Here is a 24,667-nt window from a genome sequence, read left to right as displayed (position 1 = left end):
TTCGATGAGACAAAGTAACACTTCTAATAATATCAATTAAAATTTCTGAGACATACATTTTAGATAAAAATTTGTATAACCTAACACTGTAATGGCACAAAGCAATAGTAATAATACAACAACTTAAAAATTTAACCTAAATAAGAGATAGACTTCAGGGGTCTGTCCAGGCCATATTTACTACCGTTTACCTTCACAAATTCAGCTTTACGAAAAACGGTAGTTTCACAAAATACTTTTTCTTAAAATTTTATTTTCTTATCCTGTAAGAAATGATAAATCCATATTTTTATGTTGACTTTTTAATATAAATTTCAATTTTTCACAAATTATGTCTAAATTTTCACAAAATACCTCACAAGGTACCTCTCAGAATAACCTAAACAGACCCCTAGACTTACTTCTGCAATTTAATAAATATGTATTTCAGGAACAATGATATAGAAACATGTTAAGATTTTTTCTAATAATCTTACATACTCTACAAACTAGCTCCCATATAATAAAAAAATTTAAAATTACTATTCATACGATTATAAATTACTTTTTATTTTAAATTGCAATAAACTTGTTGATAATTGCTGGCAAACACTTCTTAACATGATATCTAAAAACTAGACACATTTGATCTATTAATAGTAAATAGGATCAAATTATTAAGAAAAAGATTCAAGAAATCAGTGTAATAGATGCTTTTAATACTCAAAACACTAATGTTAAATATAATAATAAATAAATGATTAATTAATTGTGATTAATTTTTAGTATGTTACATGATATTTGTATTTTATTACGTAATTTAAATAATAAATGTTAAATATTTTCTGTGGTTTTAATTTTAAGAACGCATATATTTGAAAATAAACTACTTAAAAAAATTAGCATATGGAAATTGTTAAATTACTAATTGAACTACAATTTTCTTTATGTACAAAAGAAAGATTAAAATAAAATATAATACAGATTATACTTGCAACCTAAAATTTGTGAAGAGTTCAAACTTAAAACAGTATTTTAACAAGCTTTTATACAAGTCTGGTAAGAACTGTAACAGTTTAACAACATGTTATTTTAATTTATTAAAAATATTTAAAACAAATATACATTTATATACATATTTTTTAGTTTGCAAAAAATTAAATTTTAGGTAATGCTAAACATATCTTTAAAAGCAAATTTTTTTTTTTTATATGAAATTGTTCGAAAACTTTAAATTCTGTAGTTTTTTTTAACAAATAATAACAAACACAGTACTTGATATCTACACTAATTTACACAATAGCAATTCACTAAACTGATTTACCATTATAAGAATTTACATTTCTCATGGAGATATTAACAAGTCCATAAAACTTTTTCATTAAAACAAGCTTAAGCAAGTCACAACCTAACCAATATTTATACACAGAAATCTACAATATGAATAAGAGAAGATCACTCCATTAATTAAGGTCAGAAATTAATCATTTCCCAAAAATAAGATAAGAAGTTTTTTGCCCACTAAGTTAGTTTACAATAAGAAATTCAATTGCTAACTTGTTCAATACTTGAGTTTGATGCAGAATTTGGTTTCACTTAGAAAAATGAAATAAACATTTGGCACTAAAAATTTTATTGCTACATTTTAATGTGAAACTAAAATTATCTTCAGACAATTCAGTATTTTTAACAATTGAGCTAAGTTACCATTTTATTTATTTATTGGAAAGATATAATAACTCTCAAATTAAAAAATAAGCAGTAAAAGTTGATAACAGAAAGTAAAATGATTAGTTTTCTAAAAGGCTAAATACTTTTTTTAAAATTAATTTGCTATTAATTTAGATAAAGTCTGGCCCGTCCAGTTTTTACAAAAAATCAAAGAAATATTTAATACTTGAAAGTTTCGAAATTTTTTTCCTCTTTTTTTTTTAAATCTACAAAACAATTAAAAACTTCAAATGCATAAAATGTCCAAAATTCAAGCTAGTTGAACTCCAGAGTTTATGACTGTAATATTTTAATACCTTTTAACTCCATATTCTAATGTTTTCATTGTTCTATAATATTAACTAATTTCAAATGAAACAATCTAGTAAACTTAATGATCAATTTCCAATAAATTACAAGTAATGGGAAAAACAGTTAGAACTGAAATCATAATAATTGAAAATTTTTTAACATAATTACTAAGTAATTAAATCAAACGTGGGAAGCAAAGCACCGGGATAGTAAAATAAATGTAAGTTTCAATAATTTCAATTTCAGGAGTTTAAAACAAACTAAATATGAATGAAATAGTGAAAGCTCTCTACTATTTCATTCCCTTCCTGTTAATAGTATCACCCATTACTTGGCAAGGAAAAAACAAGACAATTTAATTTGAAAGCATTTGTTAATTAAACATACATACATTAATTTATAATGTATGCATATATATTTAGTTGCGGATCTCTTCTACTGTAATAACAAGGATAGCTTTGGTTCAAAATATTAAATTATAAATAAAACATTCATATTAAGATTGTTCAAATTAATAAAATAATTCTTCAAATATAAATCTAGAAAAAAATATAGACCATCTTTTAATTTGTCAAATGTAAACAGTCATTCATAAATTGTAGGAAAAAAATAGATATTGGATTTGTATGATTCATAAAACTTTCTGTATTTTTAGAGTCGAAATTAAATTCCATAAAACCTGTAGAACAAGGTGCGTAGCCAGATTTTTCAACAAAAAATAAGCACCTTTTAAGTACTTTTTAAAAGCACTCAAAAAATATTTTTAATTATTTTCCTAAAAAATTCATAATACAGATCTGTGTAGTAATAAAACTTATTATAATTTTCTATTGTTTAAAGTTCTTAATTTATAAACATAAAATCAACAAAATTCAAAAATATTTTCAAAACATTTACGTAATCATGATAAAATAACAAGTTTCTGATAAATATTGCAGAGAAAATTGTGAAAATCATGAATTTTTTGTAATTTAGAACGACAAACGATATGACAAAGAAAGAAAATCTCTTTTCAAAAGATAGAAAATTAAGCACTTTTTACAAACACCGAATAAAAAAAAAGTACCTTTAAGGGCTTTTAAATTAGGTAAATCAAAAATAAGTACCTTAAAGCACTTTTTAAAAACGCTACACACCCTGTAGTAGATATCTTTGCAAATAAAACATAAATGGCAAAAAATAGAAGCTATTAATTGCTATTATTACATAATAACTATTTAAAATTATAAGATAATAAAGAAAAGCAAACCCAAAAGGAGTGATCTACAAATATTCAATATTGATTTTTAGATGTCTAAATACTAATCGTAAAACAGCCTGTACAATGCGTCCACATCATTAGTAACATAACCGTAGTCATCTGTCTTCTTCCATGCTGTTGTTGGCATTCTGAAGAGCGTTTTCAAAATTCTGATGAAATACAATGTTGTTACAAACTGGATGATCTGAGGCATGAGGAGAGTTTGTAATTTCAGGATTGCTGAAGGGCGGTGATATAGTTTGGTAAACTGCAGTTGAAGGTTCATCATCATTCTAACAAAAAAAAAAAGTTTAGAAAAAGCAACAAAAATAGTAAAAACCAAGAAAAAAGATAAATAAGCTGCAATAAAATTAGTCATTAGCACATGTTCTTTTTTTCTTTGAGCACTCATTAAGCAAATAATGCAATTCTAAAATATGAAGAAAAAAATTAGCAGATGTTACTAACCTGCTGCATCAATGACAAACTGATGTCATCAGCAGTACCATTATGGCAGGCTAAAGAGTTATATGAACTAGCATCAGGCATGAGCAATGGATTAGAGATTGTAGCAGATGGACCATATAAATGACCAGGTTGTGATGTAGCACTGGTCACTATGGGAACATGGCTGAGGGGACTAGAATCATGATTGTAAGCAGACAGCTATTTTTAAAAAAAAAATTTAAGTTAGCATGTTTTAAAAATACAATATGCTAATACATACAAATGCATAACTAATTTGTTGTTTTAGTATTTCGTTAGCGCATATTATTTTTAAAATAAAATTAACCTTTTTAGATTAATTAACCCCTTACTGCAGCGGGCGTATACATATGTCTCGGGCAGACGATGCGTTAACTGCCGCAGGCGTATATATACGCTATCCCGAAGTACAATGCTTTGCATTGCGCTGCTATAAATAGAACAACACCCCCGACTTGTGAATGCAGTAAAATGACCTTGAAAGTGTTTGCAATGAAGGTATTACCAATTTCGGAGGAGGGGAAAGGGGTATGCAGGAAAAGTTATATCATAATATTTATTGCTTGTGTGTTTCTATTTGAGTAAGGTCGGGTTTATTCTTCTTTCGCGTCCCATGTATATTCGTCGAGAATATTGATTTCGAGATTCGTCGAGAATATTGATTGGTTTAATATTGATTTTTTTTCCTTCATAAGAACATGAACTATTTCCTATAACATAAGTATGTTATAGGAAATAGTTCATGCTTGCCAAATTGGTGACTTTTTTTGAAGAAAAAAAAAAAGTTTATAATTATTTTCAATTTTCAAAATGTTTTAATTTAAGTCTACTACAGTAGGGAACCGATTATCCGGAACGATCGGGACCATCGCTATTCCGGATAACTGATTTTTCCGGTTTTCTGAATCGCTACAAAAAGCCGTTTTTTTTATTGTTAAACCCAACTAAAAAAAATATATATATTTGAAAATAAGCTTAATAAGAAGAAAAAACGATGAAGTAATACACTAATGATTATTTCCAAAATGATGGTAAGGTAAACATCTTTCAAAAAAGAAAGAAAAATCCTAAAATCTTATGAGGAAAAAAAAAAAATTTTAAAAATGGCGGGAAAATTTTTTGAATTTCGTTCCGGTTTTTTGGTTTTCCGATTTCCAGATCACGGGTCCTGTACTGTAATATTTTTCTCAAGTTAGGCTAAGAACTTACTTAAGTCTTAACTTAAGCTTTACTGACATTTATTTATTTTATTTTTTTTAATCTTCAAAAAATAGCCTTAATACTTAGTAAACCTAGCGAGGGAGAACTTATTAAAAAAAAAAAGGGAGAATTTTTTTTTAAATGTTATGTTTACAAAGAACAGAAACATAAATAAACCATTCTTTAGAAAAGACACTAATTCAAACAATTATCTTCAATATTTTTATTAACACTTACATGAGGATAAACATCTGATTTTGGAATGGGACTACAAGGTATTGGACTTGGTGTAAGAGGTAAACTACTAGATCCAACGGTTGCCACAGGACTATGGCCAGGAATAGGACTTTTATGGCAACCATAATCCTAAAATAAACAAATTCAAGTCCATAAATAAAATATTAATATTTTTACTTATGTCACACCTTTCTCCAAATGATTATCACTGATTACAGGTATACTACTTAAAATTAAAAAAAAAAAAAAAAAAAAAAAAAAAAAAATAAAGTATTTTCTAAACAGCTGAATGACAACAATAAATTATTATTTCTCCTATAGTATCAGATATTTGTGCAATCAATGTTTAAATGTAACTAGGTGTTAAAACTTACATTTTCCAGAATATTATTACACATATTTCAAAAGCTTTTCTGTAAACACTAACATTAATTTTCCGCAAAATCAAGTTTTAATAAAATTTGAACATTCAAGTTTTAATTAATAAAATATTTAAAATATGATTTTCTTTGTTTAGTTTAAATTAAGGACCATAAAATCTTTAAGCAACCTGCATGAAACATAGTGACGACCATTAAAACTTCTTTTTTAGCTTAGTTGACAGTTGATATTAGAGAAATATCTTGTATTATTTCTGATAAATAAATCTATTATGATGTTCGTTGCCCTTTTGATCCCTGTTGATTATAAAACAGGGGTGATTGTGAGCCCAAATCAAAATTCTGGAAAATTTCTCGAGTAAAAAAAAAAAGTTTAAATTGAAAAAAATTTAAACAAGGTTTTCCCCCCCTTTTTCTCAATATTTCTTAGTTTACTTAAAATATATTTAAAATACTACACATACCTATACTATTTACACATACCTATGATGATCTGGAGAAGTGATTAAAATTTACGAATTTGTCTTTCTTTCTTGAGTTTATGATTATAACAACTGTTTACTGATAAAAAATGAATATTAATCATGAATATAAGCTTATAAAATATCTCTCTGGCTCTCCCTTAAAACAAATAAAATAAATTGTGTTTTTAAGTTCCACCTTTAAAAATTTGATTTCCCAAAACTTCTGTGATCAATGATTTTTTGAAATGTCTGGACCTTCGATCTCCGGAAACTTCCGGATCACTGTTAGCGAAAAATCCAGATTTTTTCTGGAGCACAATCAGCCCTGATAAAATAATAGCTCGAGATAATTCTTCAATAACTTAAATTCCTAGATTCTTCTTCTTTTTTCTTTTTTTTAAATTCTGTGTAAGATCTTTTCATTTTTATTTATTAAACAAACAACTTGTTACTAACTCCAAACATGAATGTCTTTTAACATAAGTCCCATTTACACTAATCATACTACCGCTGTTGTTCAAAGATTTACCATTTTAACGAACTCAAATTGACAAAAAACAAAATTCTAATAATTTAGTCAAAACAAGTAAATACCTGTGTACTATGGACCATCCCATTATCATAGGACATGTAACCAGAATAGCCAGCTGTTGCATGATGAACATTACTTGGAGAGACTGGTTTGGCATGCATTACATTAAGTGCAGAGTATGGCAAATTACTACAACTTGCAGCATTCTCTGTACCAGGAAGCACTTTCAGACGCGCATTTATTGCAAGCAATGAATCTCGGCGATTAACTAAGTCAGATATTTGCTTTTCCATCTTCATATTTTCATTTTTTATTTCATAAAGGCATGATATCATGGACGCAACTGTAAGATATAAAAATATGATTGTTATGGCTAAGAAATTTTTTTTTTTTTTAAAAAAAGTCAATTATTACTGTAATACAAATACAACTTAATCTCTGTCCATCGTTCCAGCTGAAGCTAAGGTATGAAATGATCCTGATGAAAATGGTGAAAAGGAAACACAACCAGTCCCATTTGCGGAAAGCCTCGAAGGATTTGAAACCATAAGGAACATTATATATTCACTCGAACTTACAGAAAATTAACACTTACCTGTTACTAATGTCAAATATTTATTGTTTAGGCAGAGAATAAAAGTGATAAAATCAAAATTTCTATAAATTAAAATTAAAAAATTTGTTAATTCACCTTTGTTTTGAGTCATTTTTGCAGCTAGTACATAATTTTCTTTATTTAAAAGTTTTTGTATTTGTAAAATTATTAATTAAAACCATTATGGCTTTATTATTTCTCAGGCGTTTTCAAGTCATTACTTGATATTTTATGTTGACCTACATTAATCGTTTTCTCATATCTATTGCTCAAATGGTCCCGTGAGAAACGATCAATCGAGGTTCTATCATATTCATTGAATTTCAACGAGTTTAAAGTTTTAGATACATCACACGTTATTAAAAGATTAGTTAGACTTACTGTCAAAATGTTGAGCCTGTCCAAGAAGAAAATTGGAAGTTTGAACCCACTGTTTTTCTAACAGCTCCTCTAGTGTAGAAGGAGGTTTTAAACTTTAAATAAACAAAAACATATGATTAAAATTAAAGTCACACAAAGCTATAACAGCATGCCAATTAACAGCCATTGTGTTAATAAAATGTTTGTAAAAAATTAAATCACATGTTTACCTTTCTTCAGAAAAATCTGAATTTTGCATTTGCTTAGTCATTCTGTCCATCAGATTTAGAGTATCTGGCATTGGCATTGTAAAAGTTTCTGAAGGAACATCAAGATTCTCTTGGTAAGGATGCTCCACTACAGTTTGAAAAAAAAAAATCAAAAATTGAAAATACATCATAATAAAATACTTATACCAGAGCATGAAATTTCAATACTTAAGATTTGCAATTTATAATGTCATATGCAATATATAATACTAGGAGGCTCCGCCCCCTTCTCGCTAACGCTCGCCAACCCCCGAGAATTGCTACGCAATCCTATGTGGCTCACGCCGTGAACCATGGCTCTCGCTCGCCAATGAACACAATGTTCTAGCACAAAGACATAGTATATTATCATCGAAGACATAGTATTTTATCATCAAAGATATACTATTGTACTTATGTAGAAGAATTCTATCAATGTTCTTATTGGCTTTTAAAAAAGTATATTAGCTATTTAGATTGAACATGGTAAAAAAATCAAAACATTAGCTAAATGAGAAACATATTAGCAAAATAAATTATCAAATATTGCAGTTACTCACCTAAATTCAACTAAATGTGTATAATAAATTAGTTAATGCTAGAAATTCAAAGTTTTAGAAAAAAATTTTGTTATTTAAAAAGATAAACTTTAAACCATAACTTTTCCTGGTGAGATAATAACCCTCAAAACTTCTTTCAAGAACACAAAAATTTGCTTTATCGCCAAATGAAATATTTTTTGGTGATCAGCATTATTGAAATCAATTTCTATATTAATTAACATTTGTGATAAAGTACAAAACATTTTAGAACAAATTAAGGATGTTTTACATACAATAAATTAAAATGCATGGCAATTAAAATTAGTGTAGGCAAACTAATTTTTCCATCGTGGCAGCATTTCGTATATTTGCCAGAAGAATTTCCTTCCTTGGCCCAGAAGTAAGCATTACAATAACTACATTGTTCCGTCATTGAGCCAATATCGACATCTATTGTTACATCTTGAACAGTTATTATTGCACTTGATCTCTGCAATCTACGTCTTCCATAACATTCCTCAACACTTTCTTGGGCTCTTCGAACACGTTTTCTTTCATTACGTTTAAAAGCCCTAGCAGCTTCACTAATATTCTGCATGTTAAAGCGTGAAAATTCTATGCATAAACAAACGCGAAATATAAAAAAATTCAATGCATTCAATACAAACACTTAGACGTTTTTTAGACGTTTAAGTAGCTCCCAGTAGAAAAATATCAATTCAACAGCGGCCTTTTAAAGCATTCTCACTTCAATTAATTAATTAATTCCTAATTGAGTTTAAATGAAATATTATCATGTTTTTAGGGCATGAATCTGAATTGAACAACGTGATAATGCTCACTCTGGTTATTGTTTCCGTTTTTAAAAGCGCTATATGTTGAGCCACCTCATTTAGATTTGCCATGTGACATTTTTAGCAGCAATCATTGGTCGATTTTCTAACGTTGCCATTCGGGGAGTTGTAATGAGGCTTTTATTTGGTGCCGTGTAAGAGAAATATATATATAGACAATACTTCTTTGTCATATGCAATATATAAATATTTTCGGCGAACAAAATCATAAACGAATGTATAAACTTAAACATTTTTAATGAAATAATAATGTTATTAAATCAAAAATATGGTTGTCTCAAGGTATCAAAGCTCTCTGAAGCAATGATTTTGGGTGTGATTCAGCATCTTTTGTTCTAAATAGAGGGAAAACGCACTTTCTTGCAGATTTCAAAATACTTCCTCGGGTGCACAGAGGTAATAATTTAAGCACATAGACATTAATCTGGAACTAAAAATTTCAAAAGATGCAACTAACTTGCCAGTTTGAAGTACTTGATCGCCAATGGCGAGGAATTTAGCAGCATGCATACAATAAGAAAATTGTTTAACATCCTCTGAAGCAAAAAACGGCATATATAGAACAACAAATTTCAAAAGATAAAACAAACTTGCCAGTTATAAATATATTTGATTACCAATGGCGAGATTGCAAAGAAATTTCGTGAAGGAAATTTGGTTAAAAGCATGGCCTAATTCCAGATATTAAAAAATTGTTTAATTTTTTTTTAAAAAAAAACCTTTTCCTCTGTACAAGCAGACTGTAGAATATAGAGTCACACACTGTGTAGAGAAAGTTCCAGTGTTTTACGGAATTTTAGAGATAACCAGTATAAATTTATTAAAAAGAAATTTTTCTCTAGCATAACAGCTTTATCTATAAAAACAATTTATGTAAAATTACTGAACTAATAATACACTAAATATCTATAGCAACAACTTTAATATCTATATGTATGAATCTTTAACACTGATATATTAAATACCATGAAAATAAAGAGACAACTGATTACAGAAGAAACAGTCCATAATGAAACCAGTAAATGAAACTCCTTCCATTAAAAGTGATTCACTTATTTCTGATGCAATTGTGTATGATGATTAGGCATTTTGGCAAGTTGAGTGATTGGAATTTTGTATCAAGATCACAATTTTAAAGATTTTGCTGCTTCCTAACTGATCACTGAGAAAATTTCTCTTCCTTTCATTGATTCAGAGCTTTTCTTTTTCCCAGTTTCTCAAACTCTCAATTCATTTATTTTGAGATAGTGCTGTTGTGTTACAGTAAAAAAATGTTTTAATGCTACATAAATATAATTTTATTCAAAAATTTTTGTTCATCAATGATATAACACAGTAATCCCACAGAAAACACTTGATTTTATGCAGCCCTTCAGGCAAGTCCTATTTAAAAAAAAAAAAAAAAAAAAGCCTTACAGATGGATAACAAATAACAATGAATCTCTTGGTGTTAAGTTAATAAAATGAACTTTAGAAAGTCTAGTGTAATTACCACTACAACAATACAATTCCAATTCACTTGTATATAAGACGCGCCAACTCGATTCTAACTCGTTGAACCTTTTAATACATGAAGGTTGACGTTAACGATAAGACTTGTGCCATATTGGTGACCTTCGGACATGTTTTGAACATGCTATCTTGAAAATAACATCAACCTGGATACGATTATGCCTAGTTTGATGGATGGACCACAGAGAACAGTTGACTTTCTATTTGTGACAGCGATGTTGTTTTCCTTGCACTGTTGCTTCTTAGTCTTGATCATATACATTGGGGGCCTGTACACAACTGATATACTCTGTTGCAAGTTAATAGAAGATTGCGGACAAGAAACAAGAAAGACCTAAAGTTTACAGTTCACTGATTTACAATTTAAACATTTAAAAAATTCAAATATTTTAACATTTAGTGCTACTTACTTTTTATACCAATATTATTTATAGGTGCATCAATAAATGGAAGACCTTCACCTTCAATTTGATCATCAGGAAGCTGTTTTGAACAAGTTGGCTTAGGGCTAGGAGTTCTTTCTCGCACTTCAGGTTCAGGCTCCGGCTCAGTTTTAGCAATTATTGCTTCATAACTTTTAGGTTCATCAATAGAACTAGAAATAATTTTCATTATTACTTTGTTGATATACTAGTATCAAAGCACAAGTCAGTAAAGTAAAACTTTATTTCTTTCCAAAACATTTCAATAGATAACACAAATAATTGCTCACTTTCAACAGTATTTCTTTCTTCTTTTTTTTTTTTTAAATGATAATGATTTTTTTATTTTTCTAGTTTTAGAGAATGAAATTTTCTTTTAAAAAAATTCCTTAGTTATTTTTTAAAATAACTTTTAAATAATTTCAACCTAAACTAAATAATTTAGATTGTCAGCTTAGGAATTGACAGACTTTTAACCCCTTAACGCACTTGCCCATGTCTGACATGGGCAAAAGTTACTGGCAAAGTTTCACATGAGCAATCTTGTATCTTGTGTTAGTTTATTTTGAATGTTGTTTATTCCTAATGAGATCCGTTCTAGTAAAAATGAATAGGCTAGATTATAATTAAATGTATTTACCATAGATGACACCACCATGTAGCATTTTTCTTGTGTAAACCACATGGTGCATTTTCATGAATAGAAATATAAGTTTGTTAGGAATTTTTTGTTATAAGCAATTGTTTGGTGTGGGAAAGGTAATATATCCATTTTTATTGGGTTAAACATCATAATAGTAAACAGTTAACCATAAATTAATTTTTAGTAAATGTTTGTTTTGAAAAAGTTTCGGATGATGAGTGACTCCGACGGTTTTGAATATTCTAATTTATTAAATAAAAAGTTTCAGAGATAATCTCTTGAGTTGATTTAATTTGATTTTAATACTTTGAAATTCGAAATAAAACTATAATCAAATTGTTTAAACTTTGTTGTACAAATTTTTTTTTATATAAATTTTACACCAACCCCCGCTCCCTAGTCACTCCCCACAACTGATTACAAAAAATAACTTTCACTATACCTATATATTTATTTTCTGTTAAAAAAAAAACTCCTATAATTTGTTACCAGTTTTTCCGGAAAAAAATTGTGCTTTAAGAGGTTAACAAATATTTAAACAAATTAGTAAAAGATAATAACTTCAAGAACTTTAATCATTATTTATTTATCAAATCTAACTGCTTACTTGAAAAATTAATTTAAAATAAATATTAAATATAAAATTCTATTTAGTATTTGAATAATAAAACTTTCTTAAAAAGATCTTTTTTCTACTAACCAAACCCAAAAGAACGCAGATATCACTTTACAATGTCAAACAAAAATTCTAAAAAGCAATTAAAAGTAAAGATAAAATCAAGAAAAAGATTTACTTACACTTCCTCAACTGAGTGCACACTTGTTGAAGTATCATGATTAAATTTTCTCTTAATCCTCACAATGGGAATATGGGGATTTGTTTTCTCTGGAGGAATATTTGCTTCGATAAGACTTTTCAGAGACTGTTCTTTCTTTGACTTACTCCTTTAAAATAAATATTGCGAACATTTAATTCCTTCCTGATTACCAAATGAAAATTAATTTATTTAATGTAAAATTAAGCAACTTCCAATTTATTAAGTTAGAAGTTATTAAAAATATGTAAGAACCACTTCAGTAATATGTCTCAGAAAATACACAAATTTAAAATTAAAATTTAGAATATTGCCTTCGGAAAATTAAGAAATACAGTTATAACATTAATTTTAAAAAACATCAATAGTAATAAAACTGCAATCTTCTTCTCTGCCTTACCAAATATCATAGGTTTAAAAAATTTTCTTGCTTAAACTAATTTACTAATTCACCGATTTGTTACCGTTCCTCCTTTGTTCCATTTACTAAAAAAATTAATTCATTGTTTAAATAATAATTACACACTGATAAAATTATCTGTGTTGATAGGTTTAATTCTGATTACTATTACAAATATTTATTTTGTCAGGATTATTCACAACTGGTAAAATTTTTTATAAGTTTTCCTTTCTACATGGGATATATTAATGAATTTTTAAAAGGATTTTAAATTTAAAAAATATTTATCAACTACCTTTTCTTTTTTTTAAAAAAAAAGCATTTTTAAATCTTTATTTTCTTATAATTTCAAATTTTAATTACAGAAAAAAAGATTTCAAATTTATGAACAATCATTTCTTTTTTAATCTACTTTCTTTGAAACAAATTTGTGCTCACTGATTGACATTTAGCGTGCTTTTAATTATACTTTATTAACTACACATTTTTCTCTCTTTTTGATAATGAGTGAGAATTACTTTTTGAAATACACACATAAAACAGTATAAGAGGGTAATTTAAAAAATGATGAGGATCCAATTCAGTTATTACATAATATTACACATTTTGATAAATTTTTACAGTGTTAACCATTTTTATTCTTAGGGAGAACTCTGTAGTGTGAGAAAAGTGAGCAAATTTTTAAATATTTTAAAGTTAACAAATAATAAATTTCAGAATTTTTAATGCAAGTTTAATTAAATTAAAGAATAAAACAGTATTTTAGGCAAAATTTAGGGAATCACTAAAGTATAAAAATTTCAAATTAATCCAAAAACTATAGTGCAGTTCAACATTAAAATCAAAGTGAGTACAGTAAAATACAACCATGTAGGTACATTTTTTAAGGCATAGTTTTAATTATATAACTGAATTAATAACTAATATTATTTACTGAGTTATAAGTGCAAATAAATTTTCTATACCAAACAAACAAAAATCTGACTTTTAATAAGTACTCAATGCCTATTTCAACTATAGTTTAAGAACAACCCTCTAAAAACACTAGCACCCATGAATAACCAATAAACATACTAGCACCTCTAAAACTCTTCATTGCCCTCAAGTGAGCGCACATGTTAGGTAACCATGGATTAAGTCTTAGCGGTGACCAGATTTCTAAACCATGATTTGAGGATAAATCAGCGGAGTGTTCTCAAATAATTTTATGATCCTAGGACATTCATATATTTATGGAAAATTTTAATTTACATGCGCAACAAAACTTTTTTTTCCTTCAAAAATACAGATACAGAACCATCTTTATCAAGGTCGATATTATTATTAAGCAGTTTTGATATATATAGGATATTTTTTCGCCTTTTGATAGTATTCTCTGAAAAACAAAATTATCTTATTCAATAAAACATGCACATTTCTGATTTTTTTAATATATATATATTTCAATGCATAAAAAAACAAGATATTTTTGGACAATTTGAGAATGTATATTAGGATTTAAAGTCAATTTCTGAGGACAACTATTGAAAACAGAGAACGTCGACATCTTAATTAGAAGACTATAATCTGTCTATGTAAAAAATTCTCCATGCCATTCTGAAGCAGTGGTGGTGACTACGGTTACAAGGTTCAACTATTTCAAGTCGGAATGTTAAGTCAATATTCAGTGTTTTCATCTCAGAAAAAAAGTGGGTGAGAATTTCTCACCCTTTCTCAAAAACAGGGTGAGATTTCAAAAATTAAAAAAAAAAAAACGCAAAGAAATCATTTCTTTAATTATAATGCATTTTTAACATCTTCTAATTTTTAAAACATTGAATATTTTTGCTGCATCATCATATGGAAAATGTTCTACATCTACTTTTTCATCAGCTATTCTCATTAGGTTGCTCAAATACGTATTTATTTCGTGTTGATCGTTTCTACCCACATTTGTTTCATTTTCATTTGTCCGTTTCGGAGTAGAAGATATTGGCTTTATAAGGTATTTGTCCATCTTACATTAACGAGCAAGAAATTTGAACGTCTTACATGAAGAAACCTTACCTACGGTAAACACGTGGTTGCAGAGAAATGCGTTCTGAAAGAGGTTCTGTGGTTCGGAAGGATGGTGTGCTGTTGTTCTTAAAAGTTCTGAACAATACTGGTAAATAGGGAAGCTAGATAATGGGGCAGATGTTGAAAATAATAAAAGATCCAGGAAGAAAAGTGAAACGGATTTTATTCTAAGTGGCGCAAATGAGAATTTTTTTTCAAAATGCGAGAAATTCGCAAATTTTGAAATTGGCTTATAAAATGCGCGAATTTCTCGCGGTAATAATTTTTTAATGCGAGAATATAAAAAAATATAAGAGATTCTCGCGTTCTCGCGCTGTAGTGAAAACACTGATATTTAAATAAGGTTTTGGTTTGGAGAGGCAAGAGAAAGGGAATCAGGGAAAAGAGAAGCCCCCCTCTTTGAAATATGCTATTTCTTGTTTCCAAAGCAACAAATGGTCTTAGACTTTGCGGTGAGGAGAGATCTTTTTATAGACAAACTATATATGCAATAGATGAATTTTTTTTTTTGTAGTAGTTATTAAGGAAATGTGTTACATATGTATTATAAAGAAAGAATATACCTAAAGTTATATAATTTACCTGGAATGTTTTGATTTCTTTTTCTCTGGCTCATCTGAACAATCTGCACTCCTTTTTTTCTCAGAAGTTGACTGATTATTTTCTGCTTCTTTAGCAATGAATGTTTCATACATGCTAGTAAAAGAAGGAGTAGAACTAATATCAGTCACTTCAACAATACAATCTTTATGATTTGGTGGACTTTTCTTGCTCAAACCGGATATACTCGAATCCTTGGATTTTTTCTTTCCAGGTTTAGGGCTCCCGTAAGCAGGACTTTGAGATGGTGTAGAGGTTGAGTCTTTTAAATTAATATTATTCATTTTACTATTGCAACTATTACTATTGGAATGAATAATGTCACCCTTTTTGAACTTAGACTCAGATTTGCTACACTCTGGTGCAACAAGCACAGTTCCATTGTTTAAACTAGTATTGCTGATAGTGCTTGCACTGCTATCACTCAAGTCCTGATCAATGTTCACAGAGTTAGACAAGTCACTATTGCTCACAACTGAATTACTAGCATATGCTGCCTGTTTTGCCCTTCTTTCACTCTTGGCACGACCTTTCTCTTTTAAATAACCAGGAGACAGTTTTTCAGGACTAGGTTCAGGAGTAGCATTGTCGGCAGGGATCGGCTTAAAAGCTGGTATTATTTTAATATGGCTATCCTTCCGCTGAAACAAAAATTTTCTTTTAATAAATATTATAATTGTCTAATAAAAAAATAAGTTTAAATCTGTTTTGCTATATAAAACCAACAATTTCATTAAATTAATGTTTTAAATGTGTTTTAGTATAAAATCCCTACAGCATCATTTTGGAAACGAAGACTAGAAACCAATAGATTAGGTAATTAAAACTATTTTAAATCTATTTCTTGTATTATCATATTTTATTATTTATTTTGAATAAAATGTCTTCTGAGGTATTTAGTTCACAACTCAGAAAACATAAATTAACCAGGCTCTTTAGAAATTCCAGGGTGTGTAGCCAGATTTTTCAATAAAAAATAAGCACCTTTTAAGTACTTTTTAAGGACTCAAAAAATATTTTTAATCACTTTCCAAAAAAAAAAAAATTCATAATTAGGTGCAGCTCATAAGTGCAAAGATAAAAAAAAAATTTCTATTGTTTAAAGTTCTTAATTTATAAACATAAAATCAATAAAACTCAAAAACATTTTCAAAAACTTTACATAATAAAATAACTAGTTTCTGATAAATATTGCAGTGAAATTTGTGAAAAAGTAAGAATTTTTTTTTTTTTTGTAATTTAGAACGACAAGCGACACGGGAAAGGAAAAATATCTAAGATAGAAAATTAAGCACTTTTTACAAATCCCGAATAAAAAACATAAATCAAAAATAAGCACCTTTAAGCACTTTTTAAAAAAGCTTAGCACCCTGAATTCTCTTTAAAATGTAGGACAATGAACTGACTAATCAAAATTAACCAGGAATCCATTAATTCCATATTGCAGCAAAAAAATTATTTCAATTTAAATTTTCATACACAGTTAACAAATAAAGAAAATAAAATAACAAAATTATTTTCTTATTTAATTTAGATCTATTGTTAAAAACATCAGACATTTTTTCCCTCTTAAATTTATATTGTAGGGGTTTTGTTGTTATCAGTTATAGGATCCAACTGTAATTATTTTCTTACATTTAAGAAACAAAATAAAATTGGTCTTTTTTTAATAGAAATTATATTGCCTTAATATGTTAATTATTATAGAAAATTAAAATACTTAAATATATAGAGCTTAACAAATTGTAAATGCACAATACTTAATAACAAAATATATTTCTGTGTTACCTTATCAGTATAATTAATGATTTTTCATAATTCATACTGTTTATAAGGAATTTTAAAACTTATTCTTATTTTAAAATTTGCATTGATTTCAAAGCATTCATTTTTCTACTTACTTAATTTATTAAAGTATTAACTATAATTTTAAACATTTATTAAATTATTATTATTAAATTTTATGCTCTTTCTTCCATTTATGATTTTTCCTATCCTTAGCCTTTACTAAAGATTTTCTAAAATTTTAACATGAATTTGACACTTGACATGTCAAAAACAGGTTATCATGCCAAAAAAACTAATTTTAGAAAAAATAATAAAAATTATTTTGTTTACTTAATTGTTTACCAAAAAGATCTTGCTTTTTACACATTAATAAAATTTTTTTTAACAATTTACAAGACCAGTGGTATTCTTCTCTTCATAAATTATTGAATGTAATTTAGCAGCTATTAAAAATATAGCAATTAAAAACTAGAGATAATTTTTACCCTACAATGAAAATAAAACTATATTAAATAAGTATTATTGTTTATAAACACAGTAAATTTTATTTATGAAAAACAATCTAAACTAATGAAATAACAATTAGTGAAAAGCTTTGCAAAAACAAATTTAGAGTAAAACAAAGCATGGATAGCATTTTCAAGAAAAGAGTGTGATCTAAGCTCATTGTTCAATTATACTATTGGGCTATTTTATTCATTTCATTTAGAGCGAGCAGATTTATGTGGTGACAAAACCACATGGATTTAATATAATTGGTGCAAATTGAGCGGGTCAAATTAAATAACATTTTAACGACTAATGATAGAAGCTTTTAAATGACAAAGCATAAAAAAAATCATGTGTTTTAAAATTCAAGTCGAAATCTGCAGCAATAGATGCAAGATAAAAGATCAACAAAACCACATGGATGCATAATGGCATCTAGCACGTCAAAAAGTAATTATTCAAATACATAGTATGAAATCAGCACGGCAAAAACATATAAAAAATATCAAAATTTTAATAAGTGAAAATGGTAAGATAAATTGTGAAATGATGTGTATTTACAATGAAATCCGCACTAAGAAAGCATTTCTTTTATTGGGACATAATCAAGATCATAGGGCATGTGGGACCAAAATAATCTGTACTGGACAGGGTAGCCCTTGAACGCAATCTTTTCTTAAGATAAGCAATGGGCTTTATAAAAGGATATGGAGTTGATTAGTTTAAAATGTTTGTGAACTCTTTGAAATTGAAACACCATCCATCATACAATAAAATAAAGAATGAATTGTAAAATAAAGAATTAGAGAGGATTATTTTCCTCAATGCCGGAAGCTTTCCACCACCTTTTAAGAATCCATTCCAGTTAATAAATCAGTAAGGCATTTTTAACAGATTTTATTTAGAAAAATTAAACTAAATATTTTTTTAAACTTTATTAGCCACATTATCAAAAATAATTGAGTTCAGGGTAAACTTATTTTTTCGTATAACTACATTCCCTCTCTCTTTTTTTCTTTTTTGGTAAATTAATTAAATCGTCAAAGAACAAAATTGCTTGCATATTAATATCATAATTCTGCAGAGATAGGCTGAATGGGATTTGTACTTTCACTGATCCTTAAAAGAGACAGGGATTCCTGAGCTCTTTTTTTTTTGGGGGGGGAGGGCATTCCTCGATTGCTTTTGTGGGGGACGAATGTGCCATGCACTATGCCACATTCTTGCCATCTGCTTTTTACTTACATTGTTAATTCTTTAGAGTATGATAAATCCAGATATATTGCCACAAAAGATAAAAAGGAAAAGAATAATAATAAAATTTTGAAGATTCAGATAATAAAATTTTGAAGATTCATAATTATTCAACAAAATAGAATTTTCAATTTCGAGAGCGAAAAGGGAAAATAAATCATTAGATAGGCCAACCAATTAAATATGGCACAGGTACTAAAATTTAAGGTATAAAATCATAAACGCCAAGGTGTATCTCAGCAAAATAACGATAACATAAGAATTTAATATAACATTAAGGATGACATTTAAGGATGCAATTTTGATTTCATAACATTAGAAATAAAAGATTTGCTTTTTCAAAATTATTTCCTTTACTAATATTTCTAGAGTAATGTGTTAATAAATAAAACCAAGCCAAAAAATTACTTTTAAAATAATCATGAGTATGTTTGGTCTTAGCTATTACAAGCATATTTTTGTTATAAACATAACATGAGCTATTTATTCCAGGGACATAAACCAACTTTTCAATTTCTACTTTTAAAAAAAAAGAATTTTTTTTTTAATCTATCCAACTAACTGGAATGGAATCTTGAGACAAAATAAATTATTAAAGTTACAGCTATACTTACCAATTTTAACCGGCAATTAACAGGTTGGCTACTTACCAGCTTCTGATAATGGTATATACAATATCCACAATATTTCACATTATCTTCATAGTTCCCAGCTTCCTCACACAACAGCCCAGCTGCTTGAGCACTGAAATTAATCATAGTAATTAGATTGAAACATAGTATAACTGTGATGCCACAATAGGTATTACATATTTCTTAGCTTTTAAAATTTCTTAAACTTATTTTTTTAATCATTCTTAATCAAATTCTAATTCATTTAAACTAATTATTCAATTTTTATTATATTTTATAAAAACGCTTATTTTTTTAATCATTCTTAATCAAATTCTAATTCATTTAAATTAATTATTAAATTTTTATTATACATATTTTATAAAAACGCTTATTTTTTTAATCATTCTTAATCAAATTCTAATTCATTTAAACTAATTATTAAATTTTCATTACATTTTATAAAAACGCTTATTTTTTTAATCATTCTTAATCAAATTCTAATTCATTTAAACTAATTATTCAAATTTTATTATATTTTATAAAAACGCTTATTTTTTTTAATCATTCTTAATCAAATTCTAATTCATTTAAACTAATTATTAAATTTTTATTATATTTTATAAAAATGCTTATTTTTTTAAATCATTCTTAATCAAATTCTAATTCATTTAAACTAATTATTCCATTTTTATTATATTTTATAAAAAGCTCTAGAAATACTAAATAATAGTTTTCATTTTCAACTGTCATTTTCATTATCCAGTTTTCATCACAATTTTCAATTATTCAACTATACCATTCAACTCAAACCACACCTAATTTCATCATTATAATAACTAAAACACAATAAGTAATATTGAAAGTAAGTTTTTTTTTTTAAAGTCAAACAGAGTTGGATATTTGAGATTTCTGATTTTGTTGAAATTTTCAGGATATGTTATTTACGTAAAATTATTAAACATGTGTTTTAATGAGGATTGATAGGAATAGTTCAGTTCAGTAACAATTTAAACCTATTGGACAAAAAATACATTGAAATCCATACCTTAATTGCCTGAATAGCAATACCAGAACAGTAAATATTAATAAGTCAAAACTTGCTCTGTTTCTATATTAAACTTTAAATAACTTATTTGCTATTAGATATAACGACTTGGATGTGATTTCATCTGATTCAACATAAAAAAAATTATATCAGAAACATCATTATCTTTAGCCAAGATGTATACAAGTAAGTTTTGCTTCTACCCATCAGTAAATTAAGGAGACCTTGAGAGTTCAATTCGGGGTAGGGCATTAACTTCAGGTATTTATATTAGGCTTAAATCACTTTTTTTTTTTAAATTAACAGCTTTTTCATAATTACTTCTGCATTCAATTATTCAGGTAAAAACCTCTACATTTAGAGCCACATCATATAAAAAATGAATCAATAACCATAGATCTCTGAATCAATTTTCTTTCTGCTCATTTAAGGTTTCTTTTCTGGTAAATTTCATATTTCTAATTCAAATTTAGTCTAAATTTTGTAAAGGCAGTTAATTACATTGAAAGTTGTGCAAAATACAGGTTTCTTGCGGCTTTCAGGTCACGTAAAAATGTACATCACATATATGCTGATTTTTTTTTAATTATTACTCATTGGTGTTTTTACTATCAAAGTCTTAAAAAAATTGCCTTATTTCAATGATTTTTAAATTACCTTTGAAGCAAAGGTGCACAGCTAAGAATTTTCCTACTAAGAATTTTCATTTTCAAATCAAGATTAATTCTATAAAATTTTAAAAAATTTGATGAAGTGGTCAGTGATTTTAACACTTTTCCAATATTTAATTTGAAAATAATGAAAAAAATCATGAACATTTCAGAATGCATTTCTAATTACAGGGTATTTCTTTCAAAAAATAAAACTTGTCAATTTTCAAACATAAATGTTAAAAAGTATTTTCCACATTTTGATACCTTTACAGAATTCTGTTTACTTTAAAAGATTCTGTTAAAAGCTTTACTAAGAACATAAATTTAGAGTTAAAAAGTTTTTGTTAATTTAATATCGAATTTTTCATAAAAGAAAATGAATTAAAAATTACTAACAAATACATTGGCAATAAGAAATGTGCCAAGAAAAATTGACAGATTAAAAAACTTTTAGCAAATAAGTAAGGATTTTTAAATTAATATTTTTTAAAATTAAAATTTTACCATGTAGTAATATTTTTATTTTTTTAGACAATTCTATCTTTAAATAATATATTCACTGAACTGAAAATAATACCATACATAAAAAGGTACAAATTTAGTTAAGAAAATAAGGAAAACAAAAAACAACTATAAAAAAAAAAAATTAATTTAAAATTAAATGTAAATTTTTTTTTATTTTCTTGTCCTACAATAATCTTATCTTGAAATCTTATTAGGAAAAATATGAATAAAAGGGGTAGATTAATAAAAATAATGTGTAGTTAAATATTGAGGATAATTAAGTGAATACAACATATTCATAGACCCAAGAAACATTGAATATCAAATAAAACAATTCTGTAAAAGCGGTGATTATTAGAAATACTCATATATTCGACATCAAAGGCTATCACCATAGAAAACAAAAATCTGCCATGCAGACTGCAACAAAAAAGAAGAAAAATTTGCTTTACGTTTTTGTAGATAAAAACAAGACCCTTCCCCCCCCCCAAAATTCAAAATAACGAAAAAGCCCCCCCCAAAAAAAAGAGCCACTGCTGATTATAAAATACCTCAATATATGAGTATTAAATCTAAATCTTCAAAATGCTGACACTTTTTTAAAAAATAAAAAATCGATGTTATTAACGTTTTTTGCTCAAAAGTCGCTAAAGATTACCAAGGTCGAAAAACATCTCTAATACTCGCCAGTGACAACCCTAAGATAGATACCGAGAACATAAGAATGTAGAGCTTACCGAGATACAGTTATATGCTGATAAGTGATTAGACATTTAATAATTTTTTTCCCTACCATTAAAAAATAAAAGGTGGCAAAATATCAAATTTGAAATAAGTAAATAAAAAATAACTTACCAGGTGACATGAAAATATTGCTTACAGCCAGATTTATTACATTGCATGCAGGCTCCAACGCATGCTTTCGACTCCTTACCTTGGTCTTCACAAATATAACACAACTAAAAGAGAGAGAAATCCTTAATGACTAAAAATTCTGTTTTTCTCCTTTTTGAGTCAAACAATACATACATGCATTATACTCATGGTTATCTGTGGTCTGATGCCAGGGCAAAATCTAAGATGTAAAAAATATGGGAGATGCAATTTTTAAAAGCTAAATTATTTATGCATAATATTGTCTCACAAATTTTTGCCTAAGTGGTAGTTAGAAAGAATGACCGGTGCAATATTTTTTTAATAGAATTTGTATTGCAGAATATTTCATTGGAATGAAAATCTATAAAATATTTTTCTAATAGGAAATTTCATTTCCAGTTATATATTTTAGATTCGTTTCCAGTTATATATTTAGATCCAGTTATATTTTTACTGAGGACGAAGTTTTATTATAAAGTGTCAACTACGTTTTTTTTTAAAAAATGAGCATATAAAATATGCTGACGACATTTTGGACTAGTTAATTGAATTAATTGAGGTTATAGTGTCATTGGAAACCACTGATAATCGGGAATCTAGTATCTAAACAGGAAAATTAATCCACTGCCATAAGTTATGAAAGTCAAATTTACATAAACACATATGCAATATATGTGAGTATAAATTATATTAAGCAAAATCAAGCAGTCTAAATAAAAATATATAATGCATAAAAATGTATATATTTCATACACATACATGCAAGCATCACAATTTTAGCTACACCAGCACAATAATCAAGACATGTAATAATTTTTGCCAATAAAACATTCATCACGATTTTATAAAAACAATGTCATAAATTCATTCTTGTATTTACAAGAAATAATATTATAACAAAAGAATTGATACTGCACTAATATTGTGTTCACTATTAACAGATACCTGATTTTGAAAACTGGGTGTGTAGACACATATTAAGGAACAGAGCATATCAATTGCATTAAAAGTTAAAATATATTACCTTGTTATATCTATCTTGAGGGACCAACTGTAAAATAATAGGCTCCATCGTTGTGACATTTCCAAAACGTACTTCGGGTATGTAGAGCGCGCAAACAACATGAGCCCAACCTATAAAAATTTAAAAACTGTGATTCAACCAAAGAAATATAGTTTAGATTTAAACATAAAAGTTTCTTTAAGCATAGGCTTGATCTGTTACTTTCATTATAAAACTGAATATGCCCTTTTTCTTTTTAATTGTTAACCATAAACTGAATTCAAGGTTTAATTGTAATCTTTCCTGTACAAAAGAAAATTAAATTTTCTAAGTATAAGTCCATGAAAAAAAGGTGCAGAGCCATTAATTTTTCTCCCACAACTCCCCTGAAGTAAACGAAGATCGAACCATAAAAGCTGACTGTTAAACAGGTGTCCGAAAAAGCAGTACGGTAAAAGATCTTACAAAAAAAAAATGCAAATGAAAGAAATTATGAAAGATTGAAACCTAGCGGTTTAAATCATAAACATTGGTGAAAACAGTAAAAATTTACATTTATATTTTTAAATATAAATTTCTGCCCCCTTTGCTTATTTGTCAAACCTTATTTAACAAGCTTTTAAAAAAAAAAAAAAAAAAAAAAAGAACAAGTTTTGTTTTCAATAAAAAAATCTCAAAATGCTCTCAAAATCAGAATTTATTTCCAGTGCACAAATTTTTAATACATAAGATTTAATTATAAAAAACAACCTATAGGAATTACTTTACAAATTCTTTATTAACAAACGACAACATATTTATCTGATATTGCTTCATTTAATTTTCACCATAAAACACTTTAGGCATTAAATT

The 24,667-nt window shown here is 27.3% G+C and overlaps 1 protein-coding gene across 9 annotated transcripts in view; it reads right to left on the bottom strand.

Moving 5' to 3' along the window:
- Positions 1-2,445: 2,445 nt before the first annotated feature.
- LOC107438219 (uncharacterized) overlaps positions 2,446-24,667 on the bottom strand; it is a 42,778-nt gene continuing 20,556 nt past the window's right edge. For 4 of the 9 annotated variants that reach the window (XM_087164020.1, XM_087164023.1, XM_087164019.1 and 1 more), the window contains 12 exons: positions 23,837-23,946; positions 22,792-22,895; positions 19,735-19,864; positions 15,572-16,230; positions 12,515-12,661; positions 11,062-11,246; positions 7,726-7,852; positions 7,517-7,608; positions 6,603-6,883; positions 5,165-5,293; positions 3,710-3,907; positions 2,446-3,534 (listed from right to left, as the gene is read on the bottom strand). In XM_087164020.1, coding sequence (XP_087020146.1) covers positions 3,358-3,534; positions 3,710-3,907; positions 5,165-5,293; positions 6,603-6,883; positions 7,517-7,608; positions 7,726-7,852; positions 11,062-11,246; positions 12,515-12,661; positions 15,572-16,230; positions 19,735-19,864; positions 22,792-22,895; positions 23,837-23,946 — 2,339 coding nt within the window. In that variant the 3' untranslated portion in view covers positions 2,446-3,357. The remainder of the gene's footprint in view (positions 3,535-3,709; positions 3,908-5,164; positions 5,294-6,602; positions 6,884-7,516; positions 7,609-7,725; positions 7,853-11,061; positions 11,247-12,514; positions 12,662-15,571; positions 16,231-19,734; positions 19,865-22,791; positions 22,896-23,836; positions 23,947-24,667) is intronic. The other 5 variants (XM_087164022.1, XM_087164024.1, XM_087164018.1 and 2 more) reach the window with 2 other exon arrangements.

This window comes from Parasteatoda tepidariorum, chromosome 5 (assembly GCF_982258835.1).
Source record: "Parasteatoda tepidariorum strain Cologne lab strain chromosome 5, Ptep-v5.0, whole genome shotgun sequence".
Classification (NCBI taxonomy): Eukaryota; Metazoa; Arthropoda; class Arachnida; order Araneae; family Theridiidae; genus Parasteatoda; species Parasteatoda tepidariorum.
Note: the sequence above shows the minus strand (reverse complement) of the source record. Positions and strands in the feature narration are given on the sequence as shown.